Below are 14,127 nucleotides of genomic sequence, written 5' to 3' on the forward strand. Positions count from 1 at the left end.
CCTGCTGGCGGTGCGCCGCCCGCTGCCGTACGCGCTGCCGCCGCCGCTGCCGCCCGACCCTTATGCAAACACATCAATGTCATGCTTACAAATGTTTATTATTTATATATATAAGTCAATGCATACAGTCGCATTATTTAAGAAAAGAATCGCGTAGTAATAAAAAATGCTTCAAACACATATACTGTTACCTTTGGTGGTAGTGTTGGCGGCGCTGTCGCTGTAGTCGTCGGAGTCGGAGCGCTCCCGCCAGCCAACCGGCGTGGCGCCTCCGGCCCCCGCACCGCCAGGGCCCGCGCATGCCGCGCGCATTCGGTGCCGAGCCTCCACCGTAGATCGATTTGAGAGACTAGATTCGTCTGTAACATAATACAATTTTTTTCGTATCGCACTAAACATTAGCCTAGGTTACATTGCCACTGCTCGATGCTGCTGAGTGAGTGAACACTTAGTAAGGTAGGGTAGCGACAGATGTAGTTACCGTATCTGTAGTGATCGCAGCGGCGGCGGCGGCGGTGCGGCGGCGCGGCATCGTCGTCGCGGCGCGCCAGCGTTCGGAACTGCAGCGAGTGCGCCGCGGCTCCGCCACCTACGCCGCCCACGCCGCCTCCGAACGTCGCGTATGGACTTATCTCGTACAACTCCGCTAATAAAAAAGAAAAACCTTAAAGATATAGCTATTAGGGTGACGTAACGGTATGAGACAATATACTCGAGTCTGTACAAATCAAGACATTCTTTTGTGAATAAAAGACTTTGAAACTTAATAAAGTAAAAATATTTTCTTACCAGACGAATCATCATTCGATTTCTCGTGTCCGTTAATAGAAGAAGAAGAATATAGTTTTTGTCCCTCTCTGAGTTTTTCTCTTTCAGCCTCGTTACTTTCGCTTAGCTTCCTATTGTCTCGCAAGTAGTGGTCATTGGACAAGCAGAAAAATCTACAAATATAATAGCCATATGAGTTATATTAAATGGCGACTAATGCGCCAAAAGAAGTTTTATTTCGGCATCGATAAAAATTGTTGTGCAATTAGGGTAATAAAATAATGAGAATTCTGATGCGCTGACCTGCGCTTGCCATGAAGAAGACAGAGCAGTGCTGCGAGCGCGGCCACGATGACGAGCGCGCTGGCGACGCAGGACACCAGCACAGTGCGCAGCGACGCAGTGCGCGCACCGCCCGCCGCCGGTGTCGCCGGCTGCGGCGGCGGGATGCGCCCTTACACACCACCAGTATTGTAAACATCATTGTCCACCAGTTACTGGGTATATAATGATCAATAAATGTAAACGGTGTGAGCTCACCTCCAGCCAGCGTGTGCGTGTCGGCAAGCAGCAGCACGTGCTCTGCGCCGGCGTCGCTACGCGCCTCAACCAGCACTTCGTACCACGTGGCCGGCGACAGCGCGCCGATCACGTAGTTAGCTGCGCTCAGACTTTCACCCACCTGATTGTGATATTAAATAATGTGAAGATCACGAAGCTTATATCCTTCGATAGTGAATGCTGCCGGATGATGTGATGGCAAACCTTTATCCAATGTTCGTCGCCGACACGCCGGTACGCGACGCGGAAGCCGAGGATGGGGCAGCCGCCGTCGCGCCATGCGTAGAAATTGATTTTGATCGCCGATGAGTTCATGTGAACGTGCTCCTCCGGCTTCGGTGGCTTCGGAACTGATTCCAAAATTATAAACATTTTTGACCAACCAAGCATTTCTTTACTAACATTCACACAGTCAAATAATTGGCCAATATATATCAGCTTCAACTAATACTTACGGCCCCCCCGTGTGGTGGCGGTGAGTATTTCGCTGGGTGGTCCGAGGGAGATCTTGTTCTGCGCCTGTATCCTGGCATTGTAGGTGGTGCCGCACTTTAGCATGTCCATGGTGTAGGAGCTCAACTCGGGCGACAGCTCCACGCTGTTCCACTCGGTCTCCGACGCTTGTTTGAAGTGTAAAACGTAACCTGGAGTTATGGGGTTACAAATAGAAACTGTAGTTAAGAAACTCTTATGCTTTCCCATTATTCCACCGATGTCCATAATAAAAATTAGGAACACATTTGTTTTTGTATAATACTTTGGTTCCCATTGGCTGGCTCGTAAGCGTTGTTCTATTATAAAAATAAGTCGCTTACCGAGGACCGGGTCAGGGTTGTCGGCGGGCAGTCGCCAGTGCAGCTTGATCGTGGTGGCCGTGGTGTACTGCAGAGACAGTAGTGGCGCGGCGGGCGGCGCCACAACCACCACCGCGTACACCACAGTATCCTCGCCAATGCTGTTGCTGGCAGTACACGAGAAATTGCCCGACGACTGCTCGTTTACCTCTGTTATTTGTATGATATCACATTCTTAAAAACATGTAAAAATGTATTTATAGAAAAATAAAAGATTACAGCTACTGACCACGAATATGCAAGTGACCGGCACGGGTGACCTGGTAGAAGGCGTGGTGGGTGACGGGCGTGCGCTCGTGCGCCCACCGCGACCGCGGCGCCGGCACGCCCACGCACGTGCACGCCAGCAGCGTGCCGTGTCCCGCGCGCACCGCTCGCCGCCCGCCGAATGACGCAATGCGCGCTGGTACTACACCATAGAGAAATTTAGATTAAATTCCTAAGACCAACTTATACTAAATAACATGTACTGCATAACGTTAACTTACTTCGTGAACTAGGCCCCAGGCCCACGACGTGCGTGGACTCACCCTCGCCTGAGCCGGTGGTAGCCGACACCCAGAACTCGTACATTTGGCTCTCTAGCAGGTTGCGCACCTGGAACATCAGCTCCAGCTCGGGGTTCTTGTCTGCTGATACCGTGAAGCTCGAGTGCTTACCCAGTCTGCAAAAGTAAGTCCGGATAACGTTTTTTCAGTTGATAGTCCGAGAATAAAATTATAAAATTGCACTTTTATTGTTTATGATAAATATAGGTAAACACTAAAAACACACCGGCCCGCCTCCCTGAAGTAGACGGTGTAGTGCGATATGACGCCGTTGGGATGCAGCGGCGGCAGCCAGCTGACGAGCACAGAATCGCTGGAGTACGCCAGCGCCTTTATCTTTTCAGGTGCTGATGGTACTAAAAACAAACACAAGCATTGCGTCATATTGATGTATTTTAGAAAAGTTGGTGTTATCGGTATTCTTTTTTGTATTACTAGTGCATGGTATTTAATTTTAAAAGTTTTCAACAACTAATTATTGATTGTTGTTAAATGAAGCTAAGTGTATATCTGACCGTCCTCCTCGGTGATGCAGTAGACGGGAGGACTGCGCTTGCCGTCGCCGGCGCCGGTGAAGGCCAGCACCTGTATCGAGTAGTTGGTGTACTTGTGCAGCGTGTGTAGGTACGTGTCTGTCGTCGTCACTCGCTTGATTTCCGCTACGTCCGCTACAGTTAAATGTATAGTTTTTATGTCTAAAATAATATAAGAGTTATAAGGTCAGTAATATTATGATGCATTTGGACTTACCATGGTTTATAGTGAGTGGTACGTAGATGACCTTGTAGCCCTGTATGATGCCGCCGCGGTGCTCGTGTGGCGGCGGGCTCCACGACACCTTTATGCTGGACGAAGACAGCGCGGTACACGACACGCGAGTCGGGTGCGACTCAGGAACTGGTTAACATACAACATGGAATAGCATGTATTTATGTCTGATTTCATTGTATTCACAATTTAGCTCATTTAATAAGTTGCTCTACCTCCTTCTAGTGTAGTGGCGGTGACGGGTGCGGATGCGGGGCCGGCAGCGACGCCGTTGAACGCGCGCACGCGCACCTCGTACCGCGTGAACTTCTTTAGGGCCGACAGGCTCAGCTCGGTGGCAGACCATCCGTTAACAGTTAGCGTCCTGAATACAGATTGGTAATTTTTACCTTAAGAAGAAACGCGAGAGATGCAAGATATATGTAAATTTGGTGATAAAGAGTAACAACATAATACTATGAAATATTCTTTTTTATAAGTCTTAACTTATAACTAATGAGTAGAAGCAAGGGGCACACCTGGAGGCGTTGTTGCCTGGGACGAGGGGCAGGTCGGGCGCGCCGGCCACGCCCAGCTCAGTGCAGGTGACGGAGTAGCCGAGCAGGTCTCCGTGCCAGGCGTCGCGCGCCGGCGGCCGCCACGCCACGTGCAGCTCGCCCGGCCCGCCTGCCGTCACCTGCACGTTGCTCGGCGCCTCGGACGGTGCTATCACACACAAGATGTGCTTCTATTTATATCGTCCGAACTTTTATAAATACTCCCTTATTAAAACTTTATTAATATTTGAAACTTTTTAAATCTCGAATATTTCTTGGTTTAAACGACGTTATTATAAGAGAGTGTAATCTCGGCTATACCTTCTTCTTGAGTCTTGACAACGACAGGTTCAGTGAACGCGCTGCGGTCGATCTCATTGATGGCGGCGATGCGAATCATGTACGCAGTGTGAGGTTTAAGGTTGCCCAACAGAGCCTCGTAGTGAATGTCGCCTTTTTTGGTCAGTCTGAAAAGTGAAAAATATCGATGATTTAATTTATTTCCTGCAGATGACTGGCTAATAAAAGATGAGTGAATAATTATAGTTGTTATCACTAACACAATATGTGAGTGCGGGGAGTGCGGCGCGTGCGCGGCGTGAGGCAGGTGGGCGGCATGGGCGTGGGGCGCAAGCGCGGCGTGGGCGTCATGGGCGTCGTGGACGGAGACGTTGAGCGTAGTGGCGGAGTCCCAGTGCGCGGCGCGGACGGAGAGCGCGCAATGCTGCACGGTGTACGCTTGCAGCGCGGAGTTGCCGTCGAAGCCCTGGCTCCAGGCTAACCGCACCGCGCGGCTCAAGATTTCCGTCACCGACAGCGACTGCGGCGTCTCGGGCTTCTCTGTCCACAACATACACATATATTTATGTCTACTTAGTGACAGTAAAAGTCGGCAGTAATTTTTCCAAAAGTAAAGTTGTTAGTATTGTAATTAAATAGTTGGTTGTTATGTTACCTTGGACGGAAAGATAAATGTAGTGGTCGCTGTGTCCGAAGGCGTTGACGGCCTGACACTTGTAGACGCCGGAGTCCTGCCTCTCCGTGCGGCTGATGTACAGCTGTGACCGCAAACCGCTATCAGTTTTTGCCTCCGATATACTAAGTCTGAAAAGGTTAATATTAACACTACTTATTATCACCTGCACCATTTTATTAATGACAAATATGTAAGTCTAAATACAAGACCTATAAGTAGAGAGGTCTAGGGGCCGGGGGCCGCGGGTCCAGGTGAGCCGCAGTGGGGCATCCCCGCGCGCCTCGCACGTCAGTGTGGCGGCTGCGTCGCGCCGCGCCGACACGTTGTGCGACGTCAGCTCGAACCGCGCCGGCTCTGGAACCAGGATATACACAACTTGTAAATTTTGCAGAAAATAGAAAGGATTTATTGTACATTTTTAGTAAAATATCGAGACGGTGCTTACATTTACTCGATTTTTAAGTTATTTTTTATGTAGCTATAATAAAAGCGAATGAAATTATCGTGAAATGTACAATAAGACATAACAAAACACTTCACGACTACAAGACGCAGACAAAGTGGAGCAAGATGACTATTTCCAATGGATATAACCTCGCGGTAGAATAAATTGCGTTTCACATTTTTACGCAGGTTTTAATTTTACGCGCGATACTTGAGTTTTTCGGTGCGGTTTATTTTCCCCGCTCGCCGCTCGCCGCTCGCCACTCTACGAATTGGAATTTGTTTACGTTCCTTGAACAATACAACGATTGCTTCTATAAACTTTGTTATTTTCTATATCAATTAGGATATAAAGTAACAATGAATTATGATATCCCTAGAAAATACATTAATAAAACAATGACAGAATATTTAAAGTACAAATTTTTAATACATCATTTTTCATACATACCATTAATAGCAACAAATATAGTCTTGGTAAGGGGCGAGCCGACACCGTTCTCCGCGCGACACATGTAGTGGCCCTCGTCGTAAGGCAGGGCTCCCTCCAGCCACAGCGAACCGTTGCCCAGGAACTGAAGCCGCCCGCCCAGGTTCACCAGCGGCACGAACTCAGACGGAGACCCCACTGCAAGAACATAACACACCTGCTGGCCTTCTAACTAGGCGACCAAAACAAATGCGCTCGTGACGCCGAATTATAAAAGCATTTCAGCCAACGTCGAGTATAGATCAGAAAAAATTATTTTTTGATTCCATCGGCTCACCTCTCTGCTTGAGCCAGGTGAGATGCGGCGTGGGCGAGCCCGTGGCCTGGCAGTGCAGCGCCAGCGGCTCCCCCGCTAGCACCGCCTCGTCTTTAGGCTCCGTCACCCATTTTGGTGACACTGCAGCGTGCAATTTTATAACGAAAATATTATTATTAGCTCTGACAAAGAGATTTTTTTTAATGTAAACTTAGTATAGGTTTTAACACTAATGAAGAAATTGGCCATAAACTAAGTCCGTAGTGAACAAATATTTACTTTCTATCTTACCTTCCTCGGCAGCGTGTTTGATAGTCAAATAGAAGTAATTTCATAAACATTATCTAGCCGTGATTTCTACAGTAGAAAAAATCTTTATCTCAGTTTTTAAGGAGAATAAGATAAATAACAATATTTAAATAAAGTTTTGGTATCAGAAATTTACGGTTAGGTTAACACGGCGTTAACAATGATTTTTTAGCTTATCTTATAACGAAGATATATTTGCTTTATAAAAATGTTATTGTATAAGATTATACATTGCACATTTTTGAATAATTGAAAATATTAAAATAAACTCGGTAATTTATTCATGAAATTGTATAATGTTAGAGTCAATATAGTACATATTAGACGGCGGAAATATATGACTTTTACGTGTAGAAAATCAACGCAAGTAACTGATTTTTTAGATTAAAAATTAAAAAAAAAACCCAGTAATTAAAAATGAAATTATATTAATAAATCACAATTACCCTCTCCTCAGAGCCATCTGTAAATCCAACGATGTGCAAAACAAAAACGATACAAAGTTTACAACTCATTAGAATGGAAGCGAAGTAATAGAACACCTACTAACTCCTATATGTACTATGCTAGCCCTTTTCCTGTTGTAATGTTCATGTTCCAGTGTGAGTGTAAATATGTATTAAATATTACGAGTTTAACAAAAAACCAAATGAACAATTCGTTACAAGTAGAATTTTCAAAGCATTTATATTCACAGTAGAAGTTAAATCTATTACAAACATGATAACTAAGAAATCATGGAAAGCAATCCGCAATTTCATGACAAAATTCAAAAATATTTTTATTCGAGTATTTACGATAGAAAGTGATGCAATTTGAATATCTATTGTCAACAATATCATATTTACTTAAGCACTCTTTGTTGAAAAAAAATAAGAAAGTGCTTTGCAAGCTCAAAGATTCGCACAAAGTTATGAAATCACAATAAACAAAATGAGTGAGATTGTGTGCGGGCAGGGCGGGGTGCAAGCGTGTCGCGCTAGGTGCTCTGTGCGTTCCTCAACTTTTCCTCCAGAAAACAAAAAAAATAGGTGCTCTGTGCGGCGGTGCGTAGTACTCGAGGTTACCTTTAACTACCAGTTCTGCGGTATAGTTAACTTTGGCGGCGGTATTGGAAGCCACACAAGTGTAAAGACCGCTGTGGCGGGCCGACACTTCCTTGAACACAAGATTGCTGAAAAAATCAGCCCCTCGCTCTTCCACCTATACAACCAATTCTCTTGAATTCTCTCTCATTTTCCAATCAATTTTAAAATGTTTCAGAATAAATAATTGGTACAGTATTGTATCTATTTGTATACCATAGACTAAACTAAAATATGTACTTTCATTGAATTTTGTATATAATTTTGCAAAGGCACCATCATTGTCATCTGTCGATCATTATTCTGTTAACTTTACTGAATATGGAGTTGCCGAATCCTTAGGATATTTTAATTAAAGACCTTTTTTGTGGTAAGTGCAGAATATCTTGAGCGAGCCAGCTTATCTTAAATGGCTACCACTGCCCTTTTTATATAAATCACGGTGTATATTTATTGTGCTGTACCAACCTGCAGACTGGACGGTATTGGAGCGTTGTCCTTGAGCCAGGTGAAGTGCACGGGCATGTCACCCGACGTGACGCTGCAGCTCACCTGCGCACGTTTGCCTTCTTGTAAGTTAGCGGAGAAGGAGAACGGCTCGATCTCGGGAGGATCTGTACATAAGTAAGTGTGGCTAATGGAACGTTGATCAATGTCAGTAAAAGTATAAATTTAGTTATTCCACAGTTCGTCGAGCTATGGTTTAATTTTTTATTGGCTTACTGCTGACGATAAGCTGCAGCTCCCTGCGCGCGATCTCTCCGTGCGGGCCGGTCACCGCGCACGAGTAGGCGCCGGCATGCGCTGGCTCGACGCGCGCTAACCGCAGCGCGCCCTCCGCGTTGCCATCCCACTCCACCTGGCTGCCATCTCGCTCCCACTTCACAGAACTAACAAGACATTTCGGTAATCATGGCAGATAATATCTAGCTCCGATTAGAAGTGAAAATAATATAATTGGCGCAGTAAGTACTACAGAATTATTATAGTTGAAGTGAATCGTACCTCAATTAGGCGACGGACGGAGCGCATATAAGAGCTCACCTGATTGGATAGCCTGAATAGGGACAGTACAATACGAGCTCCCGGCCCGCCACCGCTCTAATGGGCCCGATCGATCTCACGTACGGCGGCCCTGGAATATTTAAACTTTATCGTGCTGTTCACTTGTGTGAAACAATTACACCTTGCCTATCAGATATATTATTATTACTCAAAAGTGTTTATATTTGTTCAGCTTTAGTTTTTTATTAGTTCAATTTCGGACGATAAAAACCTCAAATTTCTTCAGATTGAACATTAAATACGTCCAAGGAGGTATTTAAAACGCACCGTAAATGTTCAGCCTAGAAGTATGGGACACGTCTCCGAGGGAGTTGGCCGCCCGGCAAGTGTAGAGGCCGCCGTCCTCGGAGCGCACCGACGATATGTTCAGGTAGCTCACCACGTCGTTGGTTTTTGTCGCGAATTGTTCCACACTGTATCTGGAACGACACTCATCTCTGTAGAATTCACAAACCTACGATAGTATTAATACTTATTTAGTTGCGGTTGTTATATTTTGTTTGTACGAAGGACCAAATGAATCGAGCATGATAACTAAAGCGAAAGAAGAGAGGAACGTCCATGATCACCTGTGTCCTCTGCTCATGGTGTTGAGCTGCTGTCCATCGAGCAGCCAAGTGAAGTGCGGTGGCGGAGCGCCGGTGGCGGAGCACTTGAGCGTTACGACCTGTCCCGGCCGCAGCACCTGCTCGATGAACGTGTACTGCAGCTCCGGCGCTGTGTCTGTTCACAAGATTAGTTCTACTTGTAACTGTTCTACAACATTTTTTGCCCTAGCTTAAATTGCTATGTTGGAGGTAATCCTTGTCATATTTTATGTGAAACAAACTAAACATGTCTTTTGGATGCGCTCCAAATAACTAATTAAAAGCAATAGATAATAAGTGATTCGTTTTCAACCTCCGAGTCGCAGCTCGGCGCTGGCCTGTGCGGAGTCGCGCTCATTGCGTGCCATGCACTGGTAGACACCCTGGTCGGCGCGGCGCACGGCAGGCACGACCAACTGGGCGCCGCCGGCTAGCACGCGCAGCCGGCCAGCCGCGCCTGCTCGCACTGGTGCCCCGTCGTGCAGCCACTCCAGCCGCGGCGACGGCCATCCGCTCCAAGTGCAGTTTATCGTGGCCGTGCCGCCACTGTTCACTACCTGAGTGAAACCAGCGCGTCTTCTTAGCAACAGATATAAACTGTCAAAAATGTGGATTTTTTATCATTACTGGGAATATATTGTTAATAACAAAATATATTTGGGTTACTGTATGGTTATAAGGTAAATTGTTCAGCAGAATGAGAATCACATCATACGTTAGGAAGTAATATTCGTTACTGGAAAATGCAAAGTTTTCTTTGTAACATAACTACAAAGAATATAACTCCCAGAGACATGGACTTTGCACAAAGGAAGGTTGAATTCAGAACACAAAACAAACGGTAGCAAAGAAAATATAACAAGTGAAAGTGTATGAAAGAGGATATAATGGGTTTATTCCAGTAATTGTACTGGCGTCAGACAAGCAGAGGTGTGCTCATGTCGCAGCCAAGAAAACAACAGGCGAATATAAACAAGCCCTAAGCAAACACTTCTTGTCTTTGTTGTGAAATTCTGGGTCTAGTCGGTGGAAAAACAAAGGCTTTTTACCGGCAAATATAACTGAGACGGTTTGTGTCCCGACGTTCATCCACAAACAAAGAATAGCCTCAAAGTGTTCTTTGCACTTTGCAACGAAAATAAACCATAGAAACGGAAGATTGAAACCTGAAATTACGATGACCAATACTATTATATTTGTAAAGAAATGTTTTCCAAGAAGAAGGAGACTTCGACAAATTTAATTCGACCAAGACTTTTGCAATTATTTTAATTGAAATTTTTATATTCCTGAAAAAATATTTCATTTTCTAACGAGTTAGGATTAATGTTGTTTCTTTTAAACGGTACTAAGTACGAAAGAGTAATGCTCTATTCAAAAAAAACTACCGTATGTGCCAGCATTGACCAGTAATTGAATATCAGGACCTTTGCCGGCGTGGAAGGGAAGTGGGGCATGTAGTGACGTCATACGGTACAGCCATTAGCGTAATTCCGTGCAGGCTCTTCGCGTCCCCACGTCTCTCCAGTTCACGCGAGATGCATAACATATTAGGCTTTCAGATATTAAATTTCTCACAATAATTCCTTCCATAATTGATTACATTGAAGCCTGTGGTCGTCGTCAGTTTCTTTCAAAAGAGAATTACTACTAAGTTCCTAAAAAAAATCGTTTTTGTGTAATCTTGAAGGCAATCATTAAAGGGTAGTAACGATTTAGTTATCGCAGCGCGCGGCCGAACATTTCATTGTCTGCGGAAACATTTGGGAAGCGATTGAGATCTGGGGCAAGATTTGTGCGCGAATGCGTCGTGCCACGACACAGGCGCGCACGAACACAGGTCAGCGGTCACTCGAGGATATAAGCCGACACGGAAACTTTCACTTTGCTAGCTGCTGAATTAATTGCGTCGTAACCTTGTCTATGTTTAGGTTCTTGTTTCGATTTACTTTATTATTTTATGGTGCACCTTTTTCTACGCAACGTAGAGCTTTTTATTAGCAAGATTCACTAGATGTGTCTAGAAGTATGTCTTGTCTTATGCATGTTTATAACAGGCAATCAAAGTACATGGATGTGATAATTTGTACATACATATAATCTGAAATCAAATAAATGATAACTACCGATAATACGTGCGTGTAACAAAATGTTTGTTTCAGCACACTGAGTCGCGATTCTGAGTGTGTGCTGGCTGGCTGAGAATTGATAATTCCTGTAATTTTATTTATCTATTTAATATATTTCATCGCTTGGATAATTGTAGTCCGAGTATAAACAGCTTGTAGCGTTCGGCTATTGTTAACCAGTTGCCTATGAAGTGAGTCGGTTTAAATCAATTTATGTGAGAAATGTACAAAGATTAAATAGTTTCATTATTGACTTAATTTGACGGTTAAAAGTAACGAATTATACGCAATACTTATTATAGATCTAAATAAATCATAAATGTAGATATTTTAGTACAAAATATTTAAAACTAAAAGATCGTAGGAAGTTAAAATTTTATTTGTATTTATTTTTTATGCGTTGAGGGCTTACGGGATGCTTAAAATTGTAATCCTATGGATTAAAGCGGATTACGCAGTGCAGCGCGGAAGGGTGCGGGGTGCGGGGTGCGGGGCAGAACAATTAGTTACATTAACATTGCTCAGGATTACGCTCGCTGTCACATATACATAAGCCATGCTTCAGTTGAATTAAAAACTCATATTAATGACAATAATCAACAATATCGCTAAATAAATATATAGTTACAAAACAAATTCAATATCTTTAGTATAATGTTATTTATGGAACAATACAGTAATTATGCGATGATTTTGATTAGATACATTTTTGGTATGTAAATTGACAATCGTATTTATTTACTGTCAGAAATTTTGCTCTAAAATATCCCGTGACTGGTTGTGTAAATAACACATCTCAAATTAAAATGTACACTAAAATAATTTACAATTAACTTAAATACTTTATTCTGTTATGTCACTCTCGCTCATATCCCTGCTTTTAACATTTTTTGTTAATTAACTTTATTACAGTACAGCTAATTATACGAGTGCATCTTAATTTTAAGGTCCATTAGCCGCATTCATGAATACAGTAGTAATCCTCTGCAGTGTCCACGCTGCTTTTAACTGCATTACATCAGTCTTCATGAAAGGTTTAATTATGTATGTATATTATGTGTTCATCGTCCTGTCCGTATGTACCCATTCTTCCGTCCCAACACCAGATGCGTTTCCGCCCTTTAAGAGAGAGGTACGGTCGCTTCTTGAAGGACCCAATCCAGAACGCTGCAGACAGAGGAAGAAAGTCGCAACAGAAGCTTTCCTGTTGTTCAAAGAGGATAGATGAAGGCATTTGAAAATTAATGTGAGGCAAAACTTTATTGAGATATACGTTTTTGAAGAGTATTTTTTTGAGTACGCAAGATCGTTGCCAAGGCTCTCGAAGCGTCTGAGTGCAGCCGGCGCGGCGCAATGCAACAGTAATGAATGTCCATGTCTGAGAGGAGCTATTCTTTGTTGAAAGTTATGTAATTAATAATGATGAAATTTAAAACTTGAAAAATATCGTAGTTAATAAAGAAAAAAGATAAATCATTTTAGTATATTAACTGTTCAGAATATTCAATAGGTAGAGTTAAACAATGTTGAGTTAACAACGTTTCTACCTATAGAATAAAACTTACAAACAGTTTGCACCAACACTACAAAATAAACAAATATTATTTGTATCAAATCAATGTTGGTGAGAGATTGAATTTCATACGTAATATTTCGCCGTGTCAGCTCGCACCGCGATCCAATATCCACTTATTTTACACGAGTTTCGAGCGAGAAGCGCTTTGATGTGCGGAACTATAACGACTTGTTCTAGGTAATTTAATTTGTGGTCCAATTTGTAAAGAAAAACTGAATACCTTAGTTTTGATCGTCTTAAACCTTTTTCACAACTTCAGTATTTGGCTAAGTTATTATAGTTAACTTCAAGGATTGCAGGATAATTGTAGGAAAATGTATAATTAACGTAGAAATCATAAAATTGTGCGACACAATAGTCTAATCCAGATAGTTGGTACATGGGAGAAATAAAGTGATACAGTAAAACAAAGGGTAGCGTGGGCTCTGTGCGGAAGCCGGATATTCGGCTCTAACTTTTCGAGATTTGTTTTTATTTGCTGAAAAACAATTTACTCGCTGTCCCTTGTAGCGCGAAGCTATATTTATTTTAGGGTACGGTCAACAAAACATTCGTGTATTGTTTGAATGCCGACCCGTTCGCTGTATGGAAATCTGAATAAAATAGTTGATTTCCTAACTCGTCTATCGCTACCGCCGTAAAGTATGAAATCTTACTTAATCAGTGTTTAATAAGTAGGATGAAAAGCTCTAAATCTATCTGAGCATTTATAAGTGGCGATCGTTGAAAACAGTACAGGCTGGCAAGGTCTGGTTATGTTGTTAATTTGAATGAAAAGCGCGCTCCATCTGTCCACTGGCATCAATTAATTCCGGCGCTCTTGTAAAAGGTAATTCCGTGCGCTATTAATTATGTGAAACGTCCCGCGCTGCGCTCTGTCCCCTCCGCTGCCCCCCTTCCCCCCCTGGCCGCGCCTGCCCGCTGTTATCTCGTTTGCTGCACAAAATACAGCAAACACGTAAACCTACTACAATATACGTGTATATCATTATTCAAATGTAAAACTATCTTGTTGATCCTGTTGTTAACAAATATTTTTTAATCAATCACTCATTTAATGTATCTTTTTAAAGATGTAATAATTACTTTAGTTTTATGTATGTACAAACAATACTGTGCTGTGATAGTAAACAACGTATTGAAAATACAACGCCTACATGAACAAAAGCTTTTGT

At 43.3% G+C, this 14,127-nt stretch overlaps 1 protein-coding gene across 1 annotated transcript in view; it reads right to left on the reverse strand.

The window, feature by feature from the left end:
* Positions 1-171: 171 nt before the first annotated feature.
* The window catches only part of Dscam3 (Down syndrome cell adhesion molecule 3), a 60,574-nt gene continuing 46,618 nt past the window's right edge, over positions 172-14,127 (reverse strand). Inside the window, exons 7-34 of the mRNA XM_013320333.1 lie at positions 9,561-9,804; positions 9,230-9,383; positions 8,928-9,079; positions 8,640-8,730; positions 8,319-8,485; positions 8,064-8,209; positions 7,578-7,713; positions 6,223-6,342; positions 5,907-6,083; positions 5,221-5,365; positions 4,991-5,139; positions 4,596-4,875; positions 4,357-4,502; positions 4,018-4,204; positions 3,715-3,863; positions 3,482-3,628; positions 3,247-3,399; positions 2,958-3,087; positions 2,672-2,847; positions 2,413-2,592; positions 2,145-2,333; positions 1,785-1,973; positions 1,534-1,679; positions 1,309-1,450; positions 1,072-1,222; positions 790-941; positions 482-646; positions 172-359 (exon numbers count right to left, since the gene is read on the reverse strand). Coding sequence (XP_013175787.1) covers positions 172-359; positions 482-646; positions 790-941; positions 1,072-1,222; positions 1,309-1,450; positions 1,534-1,679; positions 1,785-1,973; positions 2,145-2,333; positions 2,413-2,592; positions 2,672-2,847; positions 2,958-3,087; positions 3,247-3,399; positions 3,482-3,628; positions 3,715-3,863; positions 4,018-4,204; positions 4,357-4,502; positions 4,596-4,875; positions 4,991-5,139; positions 5,221-5,365; positions 5,907-6,083; positions 6,223-6,342; positions 7,578-7,713; positions 8,064-8,209; positions 8,319-8,485; positions 8,640-8,730; positions 8,928-9,079; positions 9,230-9,383; positions 9,561-9,804 — 4,551 coding nt within the window. The remainder of the gene's footprint in view (positions 360-481; positions 647-789; positions 942-1,071; positions 1,223-1,308; positions 1,451-1,533; positions 1,680-1,784; positions 1,974-2,144; positions 2,334-2,412; positions 2,593-2,671; positions 2,848-2,957; positions 3,088-3,246; positions 3,400-3,481; positions 3,629-3,714; positions 3,864-4,017; positions 4,205-4,356; positions 4,503-4,595; positions 4,876-4,990; positions 5,140-5,220; positions 5,366-5,906; positions 6,084-6,222; positions 6,343-7,577; positions 7,714-8,063; positions 8,210-8,318; positions 8,486-8,639; positions 8,731-8,927; positions 9,080-9,229; positions 9,384-9,560; positions 9,805-14,127) is intronic.

Source organism: Papilio xuthus, unplaced genomic scaffold (genome assembly GCF_000836235.2).
Source record: "Papilio xuthus unplaced genomic scaffold, Pxut_1.1 DF825946.1, whole genome shotgun sequence".
Classification (NCBI taxonomy): Eukaryota; Metazoa; Arthropoda; class Insecta; order Lepidoptera; family Papilionidae; genus Papilio; species Papilio xuthus.